This window comes from Nesoenas mayeri, assembly GCF_963082525.1.
Source record: "Nesoenas mayeri genome assembly, chromosome: 15".
Lineage (NCBI taxonomy): Eukaryota > Metazoa > Chordata > Aves > Columbiformes > Columbidae > Nesoenas > Nesoenas mayeri.
Genome location: NC_137559.1, coordinates 8,254,393 through 8,280,339, shown reverse-complemented (window position 1 = coordinate 8,280,339; position 25,947 = coordinate 8,254,393). Strand labels below are relative to the sequence as shown.

The window sequence follows — 25,947 nt, the reverse complement described above, 5'->3', positions numbered from 1 at the left end:
TTTTGGCTGTCAGAAAGCAAATAGCTGGGTTACTTTTGGTGATGAGAGTTCTAGGTGTGTTCCCTTATAGACTTTGGTCTTGAGTCTGTCTAGGTGCTAGCTGCTTTTTGGTTTTCATCTTTTGTGGTTTTTATTTAAAGATAAATGGATTTGGCTTTCTCAGTAGAAAATAAAGATTAGAAGATAGTGTGTATACACTCCAGAAGAACTGAAAGGGCTGGGAAACAGACAGCTCCATAAAAACCACACAGCCAGCTGGAGAAACAAAAAAGAGGATAAAAAGAATTGTGCAGAGAGATAGTGACAGCTGTGATGCAACATCACCTATAGTGCTTAAAATATCACTATGTAATTACAGTTGCATCCCTTTATTGTTTTTTTTTAAAGCTAATACCATGTGTATTATCGTCAACAATTCCCTCCAACTCCTGGTCAGGCAAGAGGCACAAATTTATATGTTCTTCTGCATTTAATTGATCCTTTGGAAAAGTAGCAGCATCTAGAGCAGAAGGTGGAGGTGGCAATTTCATCTTTTAAACAGGAGGATAATAAAACCTGCAGGTTTATTTGTTAGGTAAATACAGTTTGATGTTCTCAAAACACTTCCTGACTACTGTTATGTGTACCCATCTCTGCATTGGGGTGGCCCAGGCAAGTGGCTCCTGCCTCCCAGCCAAGTTCTCCAGCAGATGCTTGGGTACTCAGACAAGCAGGGATGCAGTGAGTGTGAAATCACCATCATTGTCTGTTGTAAGGAAACCCGGTGTTGCACATACAGCGAGCACTTCTGGGGACTAACTTTTTTTAAAGTTCTGTCTTCTGGAAGATATTTTGGTAAATGGATCCCTGCTCTTTCATTTCTCCGTCACCAGAATGACTTTATTTGGGTTGCACTTTAAATTACCATGGGGGTTGGCGAAGAGTGTAAACAAAACATAAATATTGTGGAATGAATCTGTGTTTTTATTAGCTTCCTCTACAAAAGGAATGGTGGATATACAATTCATTTTGTGGGAAGGGCTCTGAAGTATTTCTACAAGATAAGCTGGTTAACACAGTCTGTGTGGGGTTTAAAACTGGGTGTTTAGATTCTAGTTTCCTTAGTAGCATAAGATTGCATTTAACCCCCTTCTTCCGGGGATTTCAAGGCAAGTGAATGTTTGCAGTGTCCTTGTGGAGCAGGTAAATACTGTTCATTTGCAGGTGGGAAAACTGAAGTATCGAGAATTTCATGATTTGAGATCACAAACAGATGGTGGCAGAACCAGAATCCCGAAGCCCCAGCACTCTGTATTGTCCTTCAGTTACTGAATAGTTACTTGCTGTTTGTTTTCACTTCATTTAAATTGTTGTTAAAATCTTCTAGGTTTGAGAAATCTCCCTAGACCTCTCTTGGTGGCTGGTCCTTCAAGTTCTGGAAGCACTGATGCGGACGGTGGACTCTTTGCCGTTCCTACAACTCTACCACCCAACAGCCGCCATGGGAAACTGTTCTTGCCCAGCAAAGAAGCGGAACTGACCTTCCGGCAGCACTTAGACACAATCAGTGTAAGTGAGATGACCGAAGGAAAAAAGTAGCATATTGTGCCTGAGCCAGTATCCAGTTGGTATTACCAGGTTTTTTTGGGTCTTCAGAAAGCATGGGCTTCCCTGTGAAGCAGTGCTGCTGGTCATGCTCAGGCATAACATTATATTACCTGAGATTAGTCCAATTCTAACTATGTAGCTATACTTGCAAGTGGCATGACCTTTTCAGATCTGAATCTGAATGCTATTGCACAGCCTTATGAAACTGGTTCACTCTCTAAGTTGCTTCAGCAAATGTATTTGCCCAGTTTAACAAAACTGATATCCTTCTTATCGGGCAGCTAACGTTAATACAACCCTCATTGCTGTATTTAATTCAAACACTTTATGTTGTGTTATGTTATATATACAATCTCAGTAACAATTTCATAGCAAGCTGCAGTAGTTAGGTAGCAAAATGACTTTTTTGGCAAAAAGCTTTATCTCCATAAAACAGAAAAAAAAATGAAAAAAAAAACCAAAACAAAATAACCCAAAAGTTCCTGGTGGTAAGTCTTCCTACTCTAGCAGAAAGACTATTCTGCTGTCTGAAACAAATAATAAATAGGCACAACTTTACTGAAAAACAGAGTTTGAGAGTATAATTTATTCTGTATTTGCATGCTTAAAATACTTTCTAATGTATTTCCTGTTCTTGTCTAGATGCAGTCGGACTTCTTCTTGCCAAAGCCAAGGAAGTTACGGAACAGGCACTTGCGGAAGCCATTAGTAGTACAGGTCAGAACAACTGGCAAAGTGTGAAATGCCTGTTTTGCTTCCTGAATAGATACCAGTAAGGCTGTAATGATTTGCCCCTAACTGAAACAAAAATCTGAACTTTCCTCACACATCTGGTGGAAAAGTGAAACTGAGCATATGAAGGAATGAGCATTTTAATCTTTATTGTAACCAGCCATGTTATGTTCCCTGTACGAGGAATGTCAACAACAGTGGTAGCCCAGTGCATGAGGTAGTTTAGAAGTAATAAAAAAGGCCCTCACCTGAAAGCAGGTTCTGCTGTTTGGGGCAGCTGGACCTGATGCACAAGCAGCGTGTTCATGTGGTATCCTGACTGTCATTGTTAGAGCTGTGAGTGCTACTGCCGCAACAGCTCCCTGTAGATATTTTTTCCTGCATCTTCCTCACTAATGGCTGTTAAACTGGGGGAGTCATAAACGTCTGTAGTGATATAAAACATAACACTATTTGAAGAAACAATGACTTCTGGAAAGAAAAAAAAGGGACTTGCAAGGAGATGTGTGGAAGAAGTAACCATGGAACTCTGGAGATGTAGAAATTACATACGCGCTGGGCTTTGGTACTAAGATATTCTGGTCTATGCAATTCCACTGGTTTTAAGAGCTCCCGAGTATGTACAGCTGCCTCGTTATTTCACACTTGTTTAATTGTAATGGAAGATCGGTTTGCACACAGACTAGATCCCATCCTTAAGATCACTGCTGTAAATCCTGTGAGAGATTTGGAAATTACTGCAAGAATAATCAGAAAGAAATATAATTCTAAGTAGCATTTCTCAGATCATTGTCCATGTGGAAATTTTCTCTTATAGTAGTTTACAGAGAAAACACACGATTCCTATCAATAGCTTCATTCTCAAGAATACATGGACCCTTATTGCTGTCTGTGGCACGACAGTCATGCCATGTAAATACTCTGCTTATTCTGGAAGGCACCATGAACATCTGTGCCTTAGAAGATGAGCTTTACCCTCTGTTCTGTGTTTAAATATGTTCTGGTTTATTGTTATTTCTCTCACATAGAGAACGCTGCTCCCCAGGCCATCTGGAAACCCGTCCCAGCATGTCTGTTCCTTTTCTATCTTATCCAACTCATCCATTACAGGTGAGTCTGCATATCTTCTGTCTCTGTTATGTTGTCATGAGATGGACTGGAAAGTGTCCCTTAAAACTGCATGAAGGAATAATTTCTAAAAAAAGAGGAAAATACCCTTTCAAAACCACGGAGTCGTTTACCAGTTGCTTGAGTCACTTCCTACAGGATGATGGAATTGTTCTCCTGGATCATTGTTAAGCAAGTCACAATTGTTACATAATTTTTTTTTCTTCCATTTCCCGGTATTGAAAGCTGGGAAGAGTAGAGAGTTCTCTGCAAGGACACAAAATTTTGGAATAAATTACTTAGATCTGTTTTTTTTTTTTCCATGTAGGGTGTATTCATTTGTCTAGATGTTACAATGGGCTTTTCCTAGTACCTGAGATACTGTTGAGATTTCATACAGTCTAATCAATATACTGCCCATTGGTCCTTTTCTGCTCATACACTGTTGAGTACAATGGTAGTACAGGCGATCGCCCATCTTGGCTTAAATCTCAAAAATCAACATGAGACCTTAAAGGTTATCTTCACTGAAAATAATGAAAGCACCTTCAACACCACAGCAACACTTGCTGTTGCAGTTTGGTGACAAGGCACCAGTTAGTGCATCGCATGGGTGTTTCCTTGTCTCCACTGCTTGCATTCCTTGTTCACTTCCATTGAACTGTGTTGTGCTCAGCTTTAAAGATGTTGATTTCATTTGCTGAGAGGTGTTTAATCCTTCACCCTAGGGAGAGGTTCATTTCGGCCAATCCAGTCCTCACTGACTAAAGCTGCTGTTTCTCGGCCAATTGTGCCCAAAGTTCTTCCAGCACAAGCTACCAACCATCTGTCTAGTAAGTCACTTCTTAAACAGAATGAGAGTCACGGTCTGTTGTGATCTGTATGATGTTACACTGTTGGTTTCTGTTTCTTAGGTAAAATCAGTAGTGCCTTTGGAAGTTAAAGACAACAGCTGTGTTACGATATTGTGCTTTGTGTGGCTCTGTGTGACTGCAGGAAGGAGCAGGCCATGGTGGGACAGTCTGAACTAGGTTCCTTCGCTGTGTCTGACCTGCAGGCAAAGCAAGGGCTTAGAATTTGTAACCACAGTTGAGAACTTTTGCCATGTTTTGTTGTAAACCACTTTGAAAAGGGCTTGTGACGTATTTGAAATAAACTTGCTTATCTACTAAAGTGGGATTGTGAATTCTGCAAGAAAGAAAACATGCCAGTGTACCCCAAGCAGATACTGTCTTGCAACAGAAGAATGAGTTCCATAATTAGAAGGATTAGTGACCTGAGAACAATGACTGCCTCAGTTTGACTTTCAGAATTCTCTATAATCGGAAGACATTCGAATGTTTTAAGTGGATTTTAGAAGATCTGGGTGAAGTTTACCCTGCAACAAACGTTTTTTATATGGAGTCTAAATGGCTTATAGAAGCAAGATAATAAAATAAAGCTGCGTTGTTTTTGTAGCTCCTCTAGTAAACCATAGGAAATTTCTGTAAATTGCATAACCAAATGCTTGACAATTTGCAGGACAAAAAAAGAAAAAAAAGAAGGGCAGGGGGGCAGAACTAGTGTGTTTCTTTACACTGTTTTGATATACCTGATAACATCTTGGAACAGAGCAGGAAAATGAAACATTGTAGCTAAAAGACATGTTATACTTCATGAGAGGAACAACTGATACAGCTGTCAAGTTAGGACACTGGGCAGTTTTAAAAAGTAATCTTTTAGATGAGTCACAATAAAGTAACTGCCTGAAGAAAAGGCTTGTAATGTGTTTTTTGCTTTTTTGTTTCACAAAAGGTGCTATTGACTTGGCAGCTAAAAGTGCTGGTATTATCCCTGGTAGCCCTATGCCGGTCCTGGATACAGACGGTTTGTCAGGTGTGTCTCCATTGTCACCAGATGGAGTGACCACGGTGGTAACAGGGCAGGAGTCAACAGCAGCACATCAGAACGGAGGCTCCATCGCTGCTGTAGAGGTCAGAGTCTCTTGAGTGTACTTTTAAAAGTAGTTAAGTGTCTTGCTCTTCCATGGTGTAAAAGAGCTGTATTATTAATTACTCTTTAATGAGCTTTCTCCTGGAGCTTGTGGTTTGACACTTTTATCATGGCAAACCCAGTCTGTGTTGTATAGTGCGTATTTTTGTTGTATAGTGTGTCTTTGTCACATTGAACAGATTTTTATCTGATAAAATAGCTTTCAGCTAGGAGATTAAGTTGGCCATTGGGAAATCTGGGCTTGAAAAGAAATAGAAGTATTTCAATAAACAATAATTCAGGAGGGACTTTGGGGCAAAACATGAACTTTAAAGGCTGTATTTGGAATGGAGGCTGTGATTTCTCGTTGCTGTTTCTTTCATTGAGACCCAGATACGTGTTAGTCCATGTCATTTTCTCAGGGAATTGATGGACGATATTGAAAGGCTTGATAGCAGGAAGAGCATTCATAAATGATGATGTGCACTTCTCTTACCTCCCCAGCTCAATTTGCAGCGTCTCTGTAAACGTTTGTCACTCACATGATTTCTGTTGTGGTTGTAGGGCTCAGGCCCCGCGTGTCGGGTGCCATTCATCAGTCTGCCAACGCGGCACGAGCAGGAGGCAGTTCCTGATGGTTTCCAGGTAGAGTATGTGTTGAAAATTGAGTTGTATGACATTGGTAGTGCTCTGAAAACAACACTGGTAGGACTCCTTAAAACCCCAGGTAGTTGTACACCATTGGTACTGTTTTATGGGAATCAAAATCTCTAGCATCTGAAGAAATTTAAAGAAAGAAATTTAGGAAAGCTGCTTAAATTTATGTGGGTGCCGTTCTCTAAAAAAGCAAAGCAAAGCCGACAGTCTGACCTCTGAAGGACAAACAAGTTTTATGTATTTCTTGATCCAGTGTGGGAGTTTATAATTACTCTGCTGTATTGTACATGTGTATTTTAGACATCACAAAGATGTCAGCAGTTGGCAATCCTGCTGCTTGTATGTTGCTGAAGGAAGAATGTTAAGACTAGAAATACGATTGTTATGCCAGCATCCTCTTCAGAGAAGTAATTTTCCTTATGCTGGATCCAATAAGACATAGGTGCTGCCACAGTTACTTTTTAAGTATCTAAGTTGTAAGAGTATTGTCATCCTATCCCCAAGTTCCTTCTCCAGGGAGATCCAGGACCTTGTGTTAGGCTTTCATGTCGTCACTTTCCACTCTGCCTGTAACAGGTACATGTGAACAAGGTCGAATTAATTTGATTGGACAGCATAAAGGAGAAGAATATTTTTTGATGGCACAGATGTTAGGACATGAACCTGCTGGACATTTATTTGTGGTAATGGGGCCTCAGGTTCTGGTTCCTGCTCTCAGGGCAGCTTTGTGTATACTACAGAAAAAAATCACATACAGCTCTATGATGAGGTACTAATAATGAGACTCCTTAAAAAAGATCAGTTGAGTTTTGGGAGTCTGGCTGTCAAGAGGAGTGAGTTAGCAGTTCAGAATATTTATAGAACAGTTACAGGGTTTTTTGTCTACAAAAAGGCAAATTAATACTTAATTCTTTAGAACTATCTTGTAGATTCATCAAAATCACATTAATGTTATTATTATGCTTGTTTCTCTTATGTAGGCTGTATTAAATATTCTTTAGAATGTTACAGACTGATTTTTTTTTCAGATGATCAGGCAGGATATGGGCTGAAGTGTATTTGTTTATGCTTACAGATATTTTAATGAAAATAATACAAATATATTAATAATAATATATTTCTAAAATATTAGGATTATCTGCTGGATTATTAGTCCTCCTTTAAAAAAAAATCTGATTTTAATCTGATGCTTAGGAGCTAAGCTGTCGCTTTTCAGAAAGATTTCCAAGTCCTTCATAAATTCATGAACAATTGACTCTGTTTCTTGTAACAGGGCACATCAGTCCTTTCTCTGTCAGAACTGTCCAAGACTCCTCTTCAAAATGGTCTTTCCACCCCTCCACTTCCCTCATCAGAGGCTTCCAGCACCCGGCTCTCTCCTCCCAATGTTTCTGCTCTCTTGGATATTTCTCTGCCTGGACCACCTGAAGATGTGCTTTCTCAAGGAGAACCTGCCACGCAAATCAGTGATTCTATCATTGAAATAGCCATCAGCTCTGGTCAATACAGTAAGTCTGGGCTTAGCTAAAGCCTTCCTATTAAGAAATCCCTGACATCTTACATGTCAGCAGAAACTTTTCCAGGAAGCAGTTCTTGGTTATTTTCTTTTTCAGTATTTGTTAGAAATAAAATTATGCGCCTAGCCTTTATATTCTGGCACATACAGATGTGTGTGTGTGTTTGGGTTTCTGTTTGTTTGGTTTTGTTGTAGTTTTGTTTTGCTTTGTTTTGTTTTAATTGTTGTTGTGTGGTGGTGTTTGTTTTTTTTCTTTCTAAACATAAATCAGTGCAGTGTCCTATAACTTTACTGTATTGACTGAATCAGTGATTCCTGACATTGGCTTACAGGTGAAGGTGTTTCTCTCTCTCCTGCAAAGCTGAATGGCAGTGACAGCTCCAAAAGTCTTCCGTCCCCATCCAGTAGTCCTCAACAGAACTGGATTGCCTCTCCCAGCCATGATCCCCAGTGGTACCCCAATGACTCCACAGACTCGTCTCTCAGCAGCTTGTTTTGTAAGTGTCAGTATTCAGAGAACTACAACAAAAATGGTCTTTCTTTTTGTTTCTTTCTTTTTTTTTCAAAAGAAGAAAAAAGCTGTTTATTGCAGTAGGATGTTTGTAGAACTCTTCCCTTTACATTTTCATTTCAGCAGTGTTACCTTGAATACGTTTTCTTTCTCTTTACAAGTCTGCTCCTGAAAATATCCTGTTGTTAGATTGGGGCCCATACCTTGGGGCAAATAATTCCTTGGCAGTTCTTTGTATTCTGTTTGGAGCCTGACTCATCAGTTAGGTTGAGACATTTTGGCTGTTCTGCCAAAATGAAAAGATGCCCTTGGCCCTGCTGTGGGAAAAATAGGTTTTGTTCTGTGCTTGGCGAGCATAATCTCAAAGACGTGAGATCACTCGGTTTGTTTGGGGTTTGGTTGGGTTTTTTTAATTAATATTTAGTGAGGCCAGTGTGTTGAGTCCCTGTACTCTTAGCAATATGCTAATGGTGTTCATGCTCATAACACATAATTTTTAAGAGACGAGAGAAACAGATGTGTCCTCCGTTTTCTATTTCCTTGTCTTGTCTCTTTATTCTCCCAATTGCAAACATTCAGAGCAGTGACTTACTCATGTGCCTGTTCTTTATAGCAAGTTTCATCTCCCCTGAGAAGGGACGGAAAATGTTGCCAACTCCTGTTGGGACTGCTAGTGGCACCTCCTTACTGGGACCCAGCCTTCTGGATGGAAACTCACGGGATTCTTTTGTGTCACGGTCTCTGGCAGATGTAGCAGAGGTATGTCATCAAACTACATTCAGCTGTCTGCTTCCTTTTTTAATGCACTGCTACTGTACGTTGTCCATCATACCTCTCAAGATACTTAAAGATGTTTTGACATCTGCACTTCAGCTTAGTAAAGCAGGGGTACGGTCTTAACAGGAAGATGCCACCATTTTAGGCACAACAGAGCAGCAGTGTGGGAGTCTTCAGAGGAAGCAAGTATCATTTTAAAATGGCTTTAATGATGAGAGAATTTTGAAAGGCCTTTTATTAAGTGTCCTGCAGAATCAAGTTTTGTGTACAAATGCAGTTATTGTGTTAGAGGTAATATCTAGAGAGTTTTTCTACAGTGCATCTACTGGTGCACCTTAGTGCTGAGTTAAGGATAGGCAGGTAAGGCCCATTGAGACTACAGGTTGGTTTGGTTTGGTTTTTTTTCTTGGAGGCTTCCATTTAGCCATGGATAAGAGCTATTCTCTAACTCAGATAAAGTGAGATAAAGTGTGTCTTTCACTGGGAATGGGAATGAATGAGGCTGGGAATGAAGCTGAGGGAGCCAGGCTGTTCTTAGGACAAGAAGCAATGGGCACAAATTGAAACACATGAAATTCCACCTAAACCCAAGAAAACTTTTTTAATGTGAGGGTGGTCAAACACTGAAACAGGTCGTGGAATCTCCATTCATAGAGGTAATTCAACACCTGACCAGACAAGATGTAGGACAGTCTGTTCTAGCTGACCCTACTTGAGCAGGATGGTTGGACAAAGTTATCTCAACATGTCCCTTCCAACCTACATAATTCTGTGATTCTGTGAAATTTCCGCTGACATGTAGCTCTTTTTCTTTCATGTCTCTTCTAGGTGGTGGATTCCCAGCTGGCTTGCATGATGAATGAGAACAGCATAGATTACATATCTCGTTTTAATGACCTTGCCCAGGAACTATCGATACCTGAGCCAACCCGCAGGGAAATTCTGTTTGATGGAGGAGGTGGTGGTCCCCCAATTGGGGATCTCTCACAGTGAGTGTCTGAGACCAGCAGGCTGGTGTAGACTGTTCAGCTAAAGTTGGAGCTTGCAGCGCTGGATCATGGCAAGGGCAGGTTGTAGAGAAGCAGCTGAGGCTCAGTTGTCTCTGTCCTGTGCGCTTCTTTCTAAAAGAGAAGCGTTGTCTTCAAAGGTCTGAAGAAGTATGTGCAGGTCCTGGAATGTGCAATATACTGGGAACAACAAAGCATGGAATAGTATTACAGGAAATGGTGTGTCCCCTGCATCAGTGACGTAAGATGGCAGGGTTATGAGACAGTCCTGGACTTGCACTTTGGAATGGCCTAAACAAGAAGCTCAAGCGAGGAAGGGTATTGCCAACAGCTCCCCTACATGGATTATTTTTTGCATAGTGAAATGATGATTTGAGATCCACATTGAAGTTGTGGAGGAGAAAGGGCGGGGGTGGGTATGGGAACCGTTTTACATCTTGACTTGTCCTAGTTGGCACTCTTTTTATGAATCAGTCAAACTGGAGTTTCTTGCACTCTCCTCCAAGGCGCTGCGGCTCTACGATGCTTCATTTTTGTAGACCATTCTGTTTCTTTGGCTATGTTTTGTTGTTTGAGCATTCCAGCAGGGGCACGAACCTGCTTCCTTGTTTTGTAGGGGAGCTCTGATTTCACCTTACTCCCAGACTGCATGGATCCTTGGGGAGTTTCCTCTATTTTTGAAGCCCGTCACATTCATCATCATCCTGACTGCACTCATATGCTTCACCCTTGAGATTCTTCATCACATTGCACAGTTCACCCCATGAGAGGGAGAGCACTTTCTTGCTTTCCCTGAAGAACGGTTGCTTTTTAAGTCAGGCAACACTGCAAAAGAGCTTATTGGAGTCACTATGAAAACTTCGTCATAATTAGTCTTGGCTTTGCTGGAAACCTGTATATATTGCCATCTTTCTCCACAAAAACTGAGCATTTACTTGGGAGAGGAAATAGGAAAGAATATCGTAATGTACAGAAACAAATAATACGTTAACGCTAACATTCAGATCTGGTTTGTGTCACGAAGAGGTGTCAAGTCCTAGCTTAATCCCTCCTTATTTCCTCATTGTTCTGTGAATTCCAGGTGCTCTGTGGTACCTCGACACCTTTTTAATTATATTCACTCCCAGGCACTAGTGGATCTGGTACTCCCTCTACTAAATCCCTGTGCATTTAATGTTAGCTTTTTAATATTTGAAAGACCCAGATCTTGATACCAGCGCGTTCGAAGGAATATAGTTACTTTCTCTACAGCTGGTTGTCCAATGATTCTACCTTTATAACTCAGGAGACTTTTCCTATTTCCTTTCCTGTCGGCCACGAGAGAGAATACCTTTATTGAGCCCCTTTTTTTAAGCACTTGTCTGCTTCTCCAGTAAGAGGATGTCCCTTGGCTATTTTAAGTAATTCTAAACTTATCCAAGGGGCTTGTCCTGTACAAACCTCAACTTTATATTATTAACAAATAAACAAAACTTCTGCATCTCTTAGGCTATTATCAGGGGTTCGTTTTCCCAACTTGCACTATACTTGGTGGATGTAGTTCTACCTACCTTTAGCTATTTTTACAAGGTATTTGACTGGGAGTTTCTTCTTGTAACCTTGCTCACAATGCACTGATTGGATTTGCTGTTTTCCCAGTCACGTCACCCCACTTTACATAGATTAATTTTTTTAACCGTTATATAGTTTGCCTTATGCTCTCTGTCATTAAGAGAAAATGTAACGAGTTTTCTGATGCATGTTTTGTGTGGCCCAGAGCAGCCTTCCTGATTTTACTCAAAAAGTGGTGAGATTTGGATGACATTCCATGACTCCACATACCGGGTTGCTACATTCTCCTCTTTGACATAGGAACCATGCAGATGTGTAAAACCAGCATTAGTACAATTGGATGTTCCCAACAGGGAGGCAAACCTGTATTACTAGGAAGAAAAGAATCATGACTGCAAAAATGGAGAATTTTGTAACTGTGGGCTGACTGCTTGTCATGTGGGATGTCACATCCTGCCATTGTGATTTCTCTTTCATTGTTCTTATAGAGCCTTGTTTGAGAATTCTGATGCAAATATCAGGAAATCATGTAAACCCAGAATATAAAAAGTTGAAGGCTGTCAGAAAAATGAATGCTGAGGAGTGTATTGTTCTGAGCATTCACCCTTGGTGTGGAGAGGATGCCCCTTAATCTCAAGTCACTCCCTCCAAAACTTCTAAGTCTTACTTGGAGTTGAGCTGTATTTTGGTTTGGTCTTTCCCAGATTGTTGCCTTTTGGGTTTGGCTTCTGACATTAATAATGCTGATTATCCTATATGGTGTACCTCCAGAAATCCTTCGGACTTGCAGGACAAAAGTAGAGGGTTCCTGTGGTGTCTTACAGGACATGCAGGAGATGTGATACACTCTAATCAAGTACTGTATAAAAAAAATATCTGAACTCTCATTCTTAGACTTCTAAATAATGAATGACCAGCCTGATAGTCTCCAGTGTATTTAGGTAGCTTGACAAACGTTTCATCTTCTTTACCTACGTGTGACACTGGTTTTGACTCTTAGGTTGCCCAGAGTAAGTGCTGGTGTTGCTGCACGTACGTGGCAGAGCACTTCGGGATCTGTGAAGACTTTCTGCCACCTGATACCCGGAGCTGTCAGGCTGCCCTTTCCCAGCCCATTCAGTTGCCACAGGGGAATTATGGAATTGCAGAATGAAGTCAGCGTAGTGGCTATTTTTGATGATGCCATGAGATCAGAAAACTTTAATATCCTGAACCTTTGTGAGTAGACTTGGACCACCAAGTAATAACAAAGTGGAAGTGACAGAATTCAGTCCAGCAATCAGAATTTTGTGGTTAGAAATGTTTGGCTTCAGCCTCTTGAAAGTTGTCATTATGACACAGAATTTGATTTCAGCAATGTAACGCTTTGCAAACTGCGGTTTAATAATAAAGCCCTTTCAGGACAAGTAAGTCTCATCAGGGAAAAAACTTGAAAAGAACGTAGATCATTGTGGTAATTTTTAGTTGATGCAGAATTAATTATCCTTGTTATGTGAAAGATCATTTAAACACCACTCTGATTCCACCAGTTCTAGATTTTAGGTGTTGGGGGTATGTGTGTGTGCGTGTATATATATATATATAGATATATGTATATACACACACATAACCATATATATATATTTATTTTTTTGTAAAACACAGAATTTATTATTTCAGCTCCACCAACAGAGGTAACAAAATCCATACATGTAAAATATCAGCCTATCCTAAGCAAATATTCAAGCACATTATAGTGAGATGCATGCAGGACTGATGTTGAGGTAGAGGTGACTTTGTTAGATTAATATTTCTTGGGACACTGTGAGGTGGTTGGACAAATGGACACTAACAACATCCAGTTCTAATATAATTGCTCTAGGCTGTCCCTGTGTTGGTTTAATGATTATAGATAACAAGGAGGTTCTGAGTAGTTCAGCAAGGTGAATGGCAGAAAATTCAGCATTTGTTGTCACAGCCCAGGTGAAAAGCAAGAACCACATCCTGAGACTTGGATCTCCCCTGTGTGCGCTAACTGGGTTTTCTGCTGGGTGTTGCATCCTGATTACCCACACAATTCATGTTATCCGTTACCACTAAATCTATTAAGCATAGGAATACTAATTATTTTTAATATGACATTGTTAAGCCTTTTCATGACAACCCTCTTCATATTTCTAAATTGAATTAAATGGCTTGGATCAAACCTCATCCATAAAGACATCTCATGTACTGACTTTGCAGATCCCAGAGTGACAATTAAGTTGCATTTTGTTTTTTTACACTCAGACTTCGGATGCATTTATAAGGAAAGTACTGCACTTTTTTTTAACCTTTTCAAACCTTTTAATCTCTTAATTTCACAGCAATTTGTAAATGTTAACTAAGTGAAACCTTGGCAAGCACTACGGCAATAAGTTATCATTAATTATTGAAACATGATAACTGCTTTAGAGCTTATGGTTCTGGCAGCAAAATTTAATGCTGTTTCTTTTAATAATAGTTAAGCCATATCATCTAAGGTTTCTGGCTTGTTTGAGATGTGAATTTGTTTTATAGATTATAAATATACCTATATAGTGTATGTATAAAGCAGAATGCCTGTCCTTACTGATTATTTTTTGTACCATATTGTAAATTATATTATTTATTCTCTACCAATTTTGGAAAAAGGTGTTTTGGTTATTTAATATAATATACAAAAGCTGTTAAACTTCCTCTGTTTAAATTTCCAATTCAACTTGTAAAGCTGTTTTTATTCTTGTGCATAAATACATACTAATACTTGGTCTAACTTAAGTCCAGTGTGTTACTTGCCATTCATGCCTTATCAGATCTTTCCATCTAACCTTTATTGACATAATAACGGCCTGAGGGGTGCGGGGATGATACAAATTTGTCTGTAAGGCCAAGCCTTCAAAGGTGAAATTCTCGTTTCTCTTAAATCAGTGGCATAACTTCCATTGACATCTCCCAACCCAGAATTGTTGTTATTTTCACTGTGATGAAAGAAGGTTTGGGGCAGTTGGGTGTTTTTTTGCTTTACAGCTTCCATCGCCAGTGGTGTCCACTGATTGCGAGTGTCAGAAATGAGTCAAACCAAAGTGCTGTCCCGGCTTTGCCCATGTTCACCACTAACAAGGTGAAGAAAGGAAAAAATAAAGACACCACACACACACAAAAATAGTCACCAAACAAAAGGATAACCAATACTTTTTTTTGTATCTTGGGTTTTATTTTTTTCCTCTAGCATTTTTCCTTCACAAGCAGGGCTTTAGATGGTAGAGGCTGTGTTCAGGCCATCCTGTTTTATACTACCCAGAAAAACTGGGCAAGACCCGCTGCGGGCACCGCGCCCCTCCTGCCCTACGTGGTCCTTTAAATACCCTCCCGCCCCTTGCCCTGCTGCGCCTCTCAGCCAATGGTTCCGCCGTTCCCTCTGACGGACGTTCGGCTTCACCAATGGAAGGCGGCCAGGATAAATGACGTCACGGGGCTTGTCAAGCCTCCCTCTGCGAGGCTCACGGGACAGGCGGGATGTGCAGAGGGCGGGCTGCATGCGATAGGCTGCTAGGCATGATGGGCAGGTCGGTCAACCAACGGTAGGGCAGGGCGGGCCGGCCGGCGCTACCTGCGGTCCAGCGAGCCGAGGAGGAGCCGTCGTGCGCGGGGCTGTGGAGCTCAGCCCGTCGTCCGCCACCATGTTCCAGGGCCCCGAGGCCGACTCGGCCAAACCCAGCTCCAGGTGCTGTAGCGGGGTGGATTGGCGGTGCGGGGCGAAGAGGGAAGCGGGAAGAGCCGTGCGGCAGCGCGGAACCCGCTGCGGGGCTTTGTTCGCGGCTCGGGAGAGGCGCCGGCTGAGGCGCGGCGCTGGGGGCGGGAAGTAGATGGGGCTCCGGCTGAGGGGAGCGGGCCGCTGCTGAGGGGCTTTTTCGGCCGCGGTAGGCGGGAGTGCCGCTCCCCATCCATCCGTGAGCGGCCAGGGCATGGGGGCAGCGCAGGGCGGCGGCGCTCGCTCCTGCCCGGTCACCTCGCCGCGCCTCCGTTTCCTTCTCCCGGGGTTGGGGGTGACGCCGCCGCGGGCGGGCGGGACGCAGCGTTGCGCTCCCGGCGGTACCTGCGGAGAGAGAACGAGCAGGGCCGGTGCCCGTGGGGCCGCGTCTCTCGGCACTTGGCACCGGCCCGCCCGGAGGGGCCTGAGCTCCTGCCGGGGGTTGCAGAGCTGGAGAGGGGTCCGGATCCTGAGGAGATTCCTGTGTGGGAAGAAGGGCCTGGCGCTGGGGGAACTCCTACTTTCCGGTTTGTAGCTTCACAAGGAGGGAGGAGGACCTGGTGACACCCTGTGAAGCTTTGAGAGGGTCCAGCACAAACGCCTGCTTAAGCAGATGTTAGCTTGTTTTCGGCTTGTGGAGCTGAAATATACTGTTATAGTTGGAAGAGCAGGAGCATCATAACCTGGAGCGATTAGTCCATCTGCAAGGTAATCCTGTGCTCGAAGGGGAAGAAGGGAAGTGTTTCAAAATTGTGGAAGGGTGCTTTAAGTTTGCCTTTTAGTCTAATCACTCTAAGCTATGACCTGGTTTTAAGACTTCTGAAGATCCTCTGCCCTTAGTGTAGTCTCTGAGAAGCTTCCGTTCTCACGGTGATTTTGAAACCGTGTTTAACTCATAAACTGGGTTTCTGGACAGGGTCTGGAATGCAGGCCATCATAACTTTTTAGTTAACAGCAAGCAAAAGTGGTCTTGTTACAGCTTGTTCTCTGGCACCGTGGCAGAGTGTTTTCATCATACCTGAGAACGAACTATAGCAATACACAACTATACAAACAGAGCCGGCACAGCAAGCATACACACTGCAGCACTGCAATATGTTACCTTATTGGATTTTACAGAGTCGTCTCCAAGATGGTGACAGTTAACACATGGCCTCTGTGCCCTTAAAAGCAAAAAGTACTTGATTTAAGGACTCTTTTTTTTTTCAGAGCTTATTCTATTCATTCCCTAAACAAAACCTTGTTTGATGATAATGCAAATCCTTTTGCGGTTCTTGATGTGCAGAAGTTTCTCTAATTAAAACCAAGTCTAATTCAAAATCCCAGCAACAACCACCACCATCTGTGGAAGTGGGAAAACAAAAACTCTTCCTAATGTGAAAATCTTTGTGAGGAAATTATAAACAAATGCTTTGCATTTTGAGAACTTTGTAACACAGTATTACTGTTAGAAGTAAATGGTGCTAAAAGTATTTTAAATGGAAGCTTTCACTTAAATAGTTGTCCAGTGAGATGTATCTCTAGTGATCCTATTAATGTTTATGCTGTATAGTGAACAACTAGTTTGCTGAATCAAGTTAACTGCCTAGTTCTATTTTGTTAAACCTTAATAATGATGCTTTGTATTTTAAAGGAAGTTTTGCAGAATAAAACAAGGAATTGTGTGTCTTACAAGCTGCTGTTGCTCTGAAAGCCAAACAGAACAGAGTTCTACCATTCTACTATTTGTACACACACTAAAAATTAATTGCTTTTGTATGTCCTCAATTCATCTGATACAGGAGCAGTTTCACAACTACTGTACAGAGCTGAAAATTTAAATGTAACCCTCTTGGAAATATACTACACGTGTTCCCCCCATCAGTGGTATTGTAGAATATTGCAGGGATTTCAGATCAAGAGCATAACTGACTTAACGAAGCTCGTTGTTTGTTTTTAAGATGAGTGAGCTGTTTAATGAGCCATGAATTGGTATTGATCTAACAGCAGGAGCATGCCCAGTAGGGTTCTGATCTTTGCTTTAATGCCCGATAACACCTGCTTTCTGCTGGTTACCTTAGTGATGGTCTCTTACAGGTACTGCACCACTCACTCCTGTTTTACCTGCTTGATTAGAACTTTCTGAAAACTGGTAGGACTTCAGTGTTTCAACTTTCAGGCAGAATTAAAAAAAAATAAAATTATATATCTAGTATCTTGAAGTAGTGGGTAAGTCTTTGCACCTCTTCCATAGGTTGGCTGAAAGGTTTAAGGAGGAGAGGGCATTTAAATTGAAGTTTGTTAGAATGTAGGAAATAAAGACCACAAGAACTAATTAAAATTCCTCAAGACTACCAGAAGAGAACAAAGCAATTAGTAGAGGCTTTTAAACTTATCGGGTAGGGTTCTTAATTTAGCTGTTCTAGGGAACTGACAGACTTCTAGTCTACTGGAGAGGAGGGGGAGAAGAAAGAGGTATATTTAGATTGCATGGTAAACAAAGGGGTTTATTTTCATTACTATTTACAAGAATAAAGCAACACCTTCCTTCACTCCCCTTCTCCCAGAGGAAGAAAGAAGATTTAACTTATCTGGCCATAAGACACAAAAATATCTCTTTATGTGAGCTGGCATGATACCAATATAAACTAAAATGACTATAAAGTATAAACTAAAATTACTATAAAGTATATGTTGAATTCGCTTTCACTCTGTTGAAGCAGCTCACACTGGTTTATCGAGTTTAGCATGCTCTTTTCCTTTGGTAGGATTCACAGGCTAAATCTTATCTTCTCCTTTGGTGTCGGAGACCAGCACATCTCACTCCAATCTAGAGCAGAGTGACTCAGGAGCGCAAGGAGGTCAGCAATGCTCTAGGGGCTGTACAGCAAGAAAATAGGTCTGTGTTCTCCCCAGGTTTTGGCTGAAGCAAAGGAGTGCGAAACCCTGTCCCCGTTGCTATCATTAGCTGGAAGACCTTGTTGCTGTACTTCAATATTATTTTTGGTAATTCCTGTGAATGACTTAGTTATCTGACTTTGCATTAATTAGGATGTTATATAGCTGGTGTTGCAGTCGCTTGTCAGCTTATGGAATGTTTGGAAGAGTCCTAGCAATTAGAAGTTTCTGAAATTGAGAGGGCAAATGCACTTTGTGTATGTAGAGTCAAGACATTCTTTTGGGTGGTGCTGGCACAAGAGGTCACCGTTATGCTGATTTCCAAGTGCCTGGTAAGCTCCTCAAGTGATGCCTCTGCCTCATTTATTGCAACAGTAGGGTTTTCCTAGTGTGTATACTGAGCTGAAAATTGGAAGACAATATAAGATTAATCAGTGTTGGATTTCTTCTGATGCTTAATTAAGTTTAACTGAATAATCGAGACCTTTAACCTTAAAATGGAATTTCTCCAGAATTTTTTTTCTGCAATGGATCTTAAATCCAGTTGCAGGAATCAGAAGTAATGTGATTCTTATGACTGGATGTTTTTCTTTAACCAAAAAAGTCGGACTGTTGTTATTTTGTTATTCCCTCCTACGCTTGTAGCCATGTGTTAAAAAAACAGTATGGTAAGGGGAGTGAATCTCTAGTTTAAGAGACTTCATCTGTATTAACTATGTTTATTTTCCTTTTAATCTCTTTGATAGTACACTTAGAACTCAAGAAAGACTAAATGCATTTAATAAATAGCTGAAAAGAGTGGGTAACGTCAGAATATATTTAAATTGTGAGGCATACAGTCTCTCTGAAGCTGGTTCTAACTATATAAACTACTTCCAGAGTAAAAGAGGCACTTTTTTCTCCTTCCTCCCAAAGAGAATAGAATGATTTCCTGAATCCTGAGATCTGAAGTGCTGACAAAGCTCATTTTTCTGACAGGCTAGTCAAATGTCTCTGGTTTTGTGAAATTAAGTGTTAGAGTTAAATCGGAGTAGATCTTGGCTCTGAGAGGAACCTCTTTTTATGCTTGGCAGATATCTAACCTGAAATAGCTTGCTTCTGTCACAGATCTATGGAGGGAATGTGCTCTATTAATTCACTGACCTTTGAATTCTGTTCAGGGAGAATGGGATAAAGATCTTGCAATTTATAACTGTTCTTTCTCTATAAAAGTTAAGGTTAGTTTAGGTCTCAGATCAAGTATTCAGATTTGAAGGGGTATAATTCAGCTAATACTTCTGCTCAGCTGCTAAGATTGTAGGTAACCAGTCAAGTAGATGTAACTGTAAAGATTATTTTTGATAGCTAGGTATTCATCACTCTTCCGTGCTTCTACTGTTAATTTTCCACTTAGTTCCAACAATTCTACTCCCACATAGTGGTTTAGTTACTTTTCAGGACAGGACCTGAATTCAGTTGAACAAGACATAGTTACTAACTGTGGACTTATTATTCAAGGACAAGCATGACTTCTGTAGGTTTTCAAGAAGTCCATCTGTTTCTGTTGTAACCTCCAGCTATTTGATATACCACTGGTGCAGAGTTTTGGTCTTAATGGATTTGCATCATGACCACTAAAAATTTGGCTTCTTGGCATTCCACCTTTCCATTCTAAACTCTACAGAAGCTGATATGATAACTGATAGTTGAAACTAGCTATTTTTTTAGTACTTATGAAAAGTATGCTTTTATTTAAAAGTTGATGAGTTTGGATTTTATCACAGGTGCAAAGTTGATATATGCAGTTTAGCAGAAAGTCTGATTCTGTAGTGATTACTTTTAAAATATTAACCAGAGTCATATGTCTTAATCTCCTGTTGCTTCTGTAACATCACAGTGTGGCCATTTGTTCTGGTGAAACTGTTATGAGTATTCTAAGTAATTGTAGATAACAAAATGATCAAGTTGATTGACCAGCAGGTTGGCAATATTTGTCATGAACTTGAAAATATTTTATCAGAACAGCTCTTAAAAAGTAGATACTTTATGGACATAGCAGAATTACCTGGAGATCAAATTAGAATAGTTATTCATAACATACAAGGGAGAATGGGAAAGAGACTTCAAATATGTTGAATACTGTAAATTTCAATCAAACTTTTGTCTGTTGCTTCTCTCGTTCTGCAATGTAGGGTATTGAAGCCCCCAGGAGGTGGTTCTAGTAATCTCTTTGGGAGTACAGAAGAAGTTTCTTCTTCAAGCAGGCCACACCGGATGGCATCCAATATCTTTGGAGCATCAGAAGAACCTCAAAACATTCCAAAAAGAACAAACCCTCCAGGTAAGTGCAGCCACCTCCTTCGGCACAACTGGGCTCCGAATTCACAGCAGCACAGAACTGCTTTCATATTCCTGAAGTGGAACACTGTGAACTGTCTGTGTTGTATTTTCACTAATTGAGTGGGCTTGAAAAATAAATTTATTCAGACTTCTGAACATATGAATATTTCAGTGATCTACACGTTCACATACTTTTTAGCACATCATCCAAGCCTAATTCTTTCCAAGGTGAAGCCTAAGAAATGATGAAAAGAAAATGCTTCTGTTCTAGAGCTGTGTCATTAGTTAGCTGCAGTGAGTACAGCTGTGAATCTGAGACCCTCTAGTGAATTCTTCTAACAAAGGATTTCAACGAGTAATTTCAGGCAAGCAAAAGTAAGTCTCTAGGCATTAGAGTTCTAAAAGTCTTTGAATTATGTTTTAATTATTATTATTTTTTTAATACAGTGTGATAAAACTAAGTCATCTAGGAAAAAAAAAAAATCTAACAACTGTCTTGCAGGGGGAAAAGAAAGTGGTATTTTTGAGGATTCTAGTTCTGCTCAGCCTCGTCCACGCATGAATCCACCTGGTGGGAAGACAAGTGATATCTTTGGGTCTCCTGTGCCTACCAGTGTTGTGCGAGCACACCCAAACAAGCCAAAGGTATTTGTACTTCTTTTGCTGTCAAACCAAGAAGCGAGCAGCTCAGTGAGTCGTCTCACAGTCTTGTCACAATGCAACGCCTCTTATTCTTTTTAAGATGACAGACTTGAATTATGCATAGAGTAACTTCAAATTAGACAGCTATTCCCAAAGTCTGGTTTTGATAGCTTGTTATCTTTGGTATATAAGATCTCAGCATTCTCTGTAGTTTGCAGTAAAACTATTTAATCAGACTGCACGTGTGGTCAAAAAAAAAAAAAATGGAAAAAATGCTTTCAAAGCCTGTGGTCTTCCTTGTAAGTGAGGTACAGCTGGAGTTCTTGGCACACAGCTGAGAGGCATTTAAGCTAGTGAGGCACAAGATATTTATCTTTGTTCTGCAATTTGGCAGAGGTTATCTTGATACCAACTCTGGAAAGTTAGTGAACACAAACGAGCTACAGTCATAAATCTTCATGTGGCCTGGCTGTGCCCTTCACCTCTCTTAAGTATATGTATCTACATTCAACATGAAGGCACTTCAGCAGGAGATTAGGCTTAAGTTTTCCTGGAACCTTAGGAAGAAAAGATTACTCCAATTTAACTTTTTTTCCTCCTTTCCCCCCTTGCTTAAAGTTGGAGGTTCTGGTAGTGTGCTTTTGCCTAACTTTATATGCAGACTCCAGAGTATATTTTGGGGGATTTGGGTCGTAAGAAAGGAGGAGAGAAAAAAGTCTGGGAGCAAGGTGTTGTCAGGAGGAGTGCTATTGGTGTAGGAAAGGGCTTTGTTTTGTTCCTCTGTGCCCATTTATTGGGCTGGTCTCTGGTTTTAGTTTCTTTTAAAAAAATGTAACATATTAATTCCTGTGTATTCTTGACAAAGCGGAGGGCAACACTTTGGAAATTCTTATGTCTTTAATTAGAGCACTGGAATTGTGGGAAATACTGGGATGGAAAGGAGATGGCATATTTGCAAAAATTACTGCAAATTGAATTTCATGGGCGGTAAAAACATGCAAGCTTTTCTAAAGTATTGTGTATTTCTGCCAATCGATTGGGATTGCTGGGGAAAGGGTCTTAAAAAGTTTTGTTAATTACCTGACTTTTGGGGTCACTATGGGTACTCACTGAGGAGCGTCATTGCAGAATATGAATAGGGTGCTCAAGGGCTATTTGTGTTCCAGTTATGAACACCAACTTCTGGTAGTGGGTACTTGTCAAAAATGGTAATTCTACATCTTTGTAGTGAATTGTTTATCATAGACTATGTTTTAAGCCTCTGGTGAACTAATGTAGCATCTTCATCTGTGTTTCAGTGAATTGTCTTAGATGTGCACCTTGACATAACAGGAGTTCCCTTCTAACACTGCTTTTGGGGTTATGGAGTGGTGGGTGAAGGGCATGAAGGGTTGCATGCAGTGTCTGCAACTGTTGGCTCTTGCCATGATAAACACTTAGATCAGAAACAAAGCAAAACTTTCTGAAAGATTTTGTGACAGAGTTACTGTTTGAGAACAGTAATATACTAAGATAGTCTTTGGTTTCTTTGCAGGATCACATTGTCTTGAAAGAAGATGAAACACCAAAGAAGCTGGAAGGTCAGCAAGAGAAATTCCTTCCTCTGTTCTCTTTGAGGAATAGATTCTTATACTTTCTCTAGAAAACGTAAGACTAAGGCTGGTGCTTAGGATAATGTAACTGAGAAGTTTTCCTTCTGTTAGTCAGAAATTTAATCCCTTCTCTCAAGAAATGGTTCTTTTCCTCTTACTGAGGAGAGCACCACAGGCATGAGTCTCGATACTCTGCACGAGTGTATATACATTGCTTGATACCATATATGTGTAAATAGATATGTAGGGAATCTTTATAGATAGAAATGCATCCCGTCAGATTGCTTCTCCCTCCCTTGCCATCTCCTTCAAGTGTGTAAACTTGGCTTTCTATAGTTATAAATAACAAGTAGCTGATTGACAAAATATATCATTGCTCAGCTAGTTACTGTTAAAAAATAATGGGAACACTGCATTCAAGCTCAGGATGAAGGGATTCCTTGGTATGTTGCATCTTTTAACTGCCTGAAACTGCCAAAATAATTCTGAAGGTGTATTGCTTAGCCTATATATCCTATAGAAATATTGCTGAAGGAAGAGGAGAATGGTTGCAAAGAGTGAAGTTTTTCCTCAGCACCTGTTTCCTTCAGGAAAAATGGACAGATACAGGGAAGTTTTAGTGTGCTATGGTTTGGAGACATGGGAAATAATGCAGTCTACAGAAGATGAGGCACTTTGTGCACTACAGAACAGCAAGTTGATCTAATCCCTTTTGCTTTTATCTAGCTACAGAAAATATCAAACCACAGCTGGAAGACGGAGGCGAGAAAAAAGATCTGGGCAAAGAAGAGCGATGCAAGGAGCCAGAACCCAAGATAGACAATCATGAGCCCCGATTAGGGCCAAGGCCACGCTCACACAACAAAGTTCTCAATCCACCAGGGGGTAAATCCAGTATTGCATTCTATTAGGGTCATCTGTTCCCTTTTGCTAACGGAGTCTGCACAGAAACTCTTGGCTGTGGTTGCAAGGTCAGTTTATAGACTATTGTTTGTGGATAGATTCTTAGGCAGGTGGATGAGTGTTATGCTAAAGTGTGTAGGAAGGATAACCTGATGATTTGGGGAGGGAGGGCTGGGGAGGGAAAGGGTGCCCCTTGGGAGATGCAAGTATTGGGCTGCCTGGGTGGATGGCAGAGGGGGACATTGGTGTAACTTTGTGAGAGATCAGTGCTACTTTGTGGTGAGTTCATCAGACTATTAGGTTCTTGGCTAGCTAGTGGCTCGGGACGCTCCTGTGGCGGCAGGCTTATCCATACAGTCAACATGTAAAAACTCTGAGAGGGTATGGACCTAGAGGGCAGAGCTAAAGGATTTGGAAGCACAGCAGGTAGGCTGTGCTCTCCTCTAGGCAACAGGATGCAGCTTCACAGTGAGTTGACTTGCAGTCACTTGGATGTAAATACGTTCCACTGGAACAAGTAGTGCTGCCATGGTGCTGAGTGCATTCAGTCTTTGGTTCTCTTTTTCTCCTTGCTTGCTTTGCAGCACATGACTGCTGATACAAGGACAAATCATGCTGAAAGTTTCTTTTATACTCATAAAGCATCACATGCTAATAATATTGGGGTCTCCCCCTCCTCAGAGTATTCAGGCCTTTCTGATGCCTTCAGTAATCTATGACAAGTAATAATATCAGTCCAACATCCTGTCTACTGTAGGTGCTTCTAGAAGACTTTCATTTCAAGTATCCTGGCTGAGTGCTTGCACACTTTCTGGTAAAGTTGTGGGTGCAAACAATAGCTTTATGGTACTCTTTGAACAGAAGCAACTTAAAGTGTACAATTACCATGGAGAATATACTGAGGTGCCCAACCCAACCTATACAGAAATGCCTTAGCCTCTGCACAGGTTTTCACTTTGTACCCTGTGGAAACCAGGACTGTTTGCTGTCTTCACCACAGTGCATTGTTTTGTTTGTCTGTGCTGACTCTGTTAGTGAATTCCTTTGTCTTTGGTCAGCCTTACATTTGCCTTTGATTGCATCAAATTTTTTTTTATAAGGTTGGGAGAACTACGTGGATTCTTCCCAAACCACAGCTGTAGTTGTTTTGAGACACGCTGTAGACTATCCTAGTTGGAGAATCAAAGACTTCAGCAATACAAACCTTTTAGTTGTGCTGGCTATCTTAAATCATGTTTGGAAGATGTGCATGTTTTGCACAAACATTTGTTCTCTGAATGAATTTTCTGATCATATCCAGAGCTTTGATATATGAATGTGTTAACATGAGGTGCTTACAGTTCAATGTATTTAATAGTGACTTTTTAAATTTCACATATCGAAACAGGAGTTGTTCAGGTACACCAAAGAACAAGTGGCCTTATCTGTGTACATCCACTGCTGTTCTAGCCCAGGTTCCCTGGGAACTGCCACTGTTTGAAGGGGACTGTCTCTGGGCCAGGTGCTAAAACACTCTGTGACTGTAGTGCTTATGAGACTGCTCGGTTTGGTTGACCTCAGAAGTGGTGGATGACTGTATGAAAACTTAGTTGCCTTTTCAAATAGTGAAAGTTAAATATATGGGGCAGTACTAAGGGTAGAAATAGCCATGGAAAGTCAGGATTTTAATGCCTTGGTACCTTTCAGATACATTTGGAGCTCCCTTTTGTTTGCCCTCCTAGGAAAATATTCTGACTATAACCCTGTAATGGATTTATGTTACTTCCAAACATGGATTTCCTAGCAGCTGTTTTTGACTCTGTGCTGTTTAGCCTCTGGCTGAGTGTCAGACACATCTTTAAGTTTCAGTTCCTTGTTTCAGACCTTGTCAGGGTTTTAAAGAGGCTGCCATGTGGAAAAGTCAACCAGAGGCTGCTTTCTGCATTGAAGGGTCTTGTGTAATTGATCCTGTCTGTGTAATACTGAGCTTAGACTTGGCATCTTTTAGTACTTGATGTGCATTGGCTACAGTGCCTGTCTCTTAAAAAAAAAAAGCAACTTCCAACTAGGCCTTAAATTAGTTAAACTATTCATTTTCTTGCATTTCTTTCTTTGGAATCTAAACTGTGTTTTCAACTCATCAAGTAAAATTGACAAGAGCATTTCTCTGGGACAGAGGGGATTGGAAATCAAATGATAAATCATGCAATTGTCAATAAACCTCTGTATTTTGTTACTTCATTGTGTACTGTAAATGTCTGCTTTTATAAATTAGTTGCTAATCAGGTTCAGTGTAAGAACGCTGTTTAATTTTGTTATCTGAAATTGGAAAAATTGCACAAATCTGTGCCAAAGTGCTGACTAACCAGGAACTTAACATTGTGCCAGTTTCTTCATAAAGGTGATGGCTTTTTTCCTTCACTGCCACCTCCCACAATCTCATGTAAACGTGTGCTCTACTGTGTAAA

The 25,947-nt window shown here is 40.8% G+C and overlaps 2 protein-coding genes across 3 annotated transcripts in view; both read left to right on the top strand.

Moving 5' to 3' along the window:
- Nucleotides 1–14,006, top strand: part of CRAMP1 (cramped chromatin regulator homolog 1) — a 40,374-nt gene extending 26,368 nt beyond the window's left edge. For both annotated transcript variants that reach the window (XM_080354056.1, XM_080354055.1), the window contains exons 12-22: nucleotides 1,367–1,548; nucleotides 2,230–2,304; nucleotides 3,348–3,429; nucleotides 4,155–4,259; nucleotides 5,221–5,399; nucleotides 5,962–6,042; nucleotides 7,328–7,562; nucleotides 7,903–8,067; nucleotides 8,695–8,840; nucleotides 9,687–9,847; nucleotides 10,482–14,006. In XM_080354056.1, coding sequence (XP_080210182.1) covers nucleotides 1,367–1,548; nucleotides 2,230–2,304; nucleotides 3,348–3,429; nucleotides 4,155–4,259; nucleotides 5,221–5,399; nucleotides 5,962–6,042; nucleotides 7,328–7,562; nucleotides 7,903–8,067; nucleotides 8,695–8,840; nucleotides 9,687–9,847; nucleotides 10,482–10,632 — 1,562 coding nt within the window. In that variant the 3' untranslated portion in view covers nucleotides 10,633–14,006. The remainder of the gene's footprint in view (nucleotides 1–1,366; nucleotides 1,549–2,229; nucleotides 2,305–3,347; nucleotides 3,430–4,154; nucleotides 4,260–5,220; nucleotides 5,400–5,961; nucleotides 6,043–7,327; nucleotides 7,563–7,902; nucleotides 8,068–8,694; nucleotides 8,841–9,686; nucleotides 9,848–10,481) is intronic.
- Nucleotides 14,007–15,049: 1,043 nt separating this feature from the next.
- On the top strand, nucleotides 15,050–25,778 carry JPT2 (Jupiter microtubule associated homolog 2). Its single transcript, XM_080353852.1, has 5 exons — nucleotides 15,050–15,140; nucleotides 20,216–20,364; nucleotides 20,866–21,008; nucleotides 22,540–22,585; nucleotides 23,324–25,778. Exons 1-5 carry the CDS (start codon nucleotides 15,097–15,099, stop codon nucleotides 23,506–23,508), a joined length of 567 nt encoding a protein of 188 aa, XP_080209978.1. The 5' UTR covers nucleotides 15,050–15,096; the 3' UTR covers nucleotides 23,509–25,778.
- Nucleotides 25,779–25,947: the final 169 nt, after the last annotated feature.

What these genes read in the sequence shown, in the direction of transcription:
- JPT2 (XM_080353852.1), top strand. Translation starts at nt 15,097, where the DNA reads ATGTTCCAGGGCCCCGAGGCCGACTCGGCCAAACCCAGCTCCAG. An exon ending in TCGGCCAAACCCAGCTCCAG is followed by an intron (nt 15,141 to 20,215) that starts GTGCTGTAGCGG and finishes TCTGCAATGTAG; the next exon opens with GGTATTGAAGCCCCCAGGAG. An exon ending in CACACCCAAACAAGCCAAAG is followed by an intron (nt 21,009 to 22,539) that starts GTATTTGTACTT and finishes GTTTCTTTGCAG; the next exon opens with GATCACATTGTCTTGAAAGA.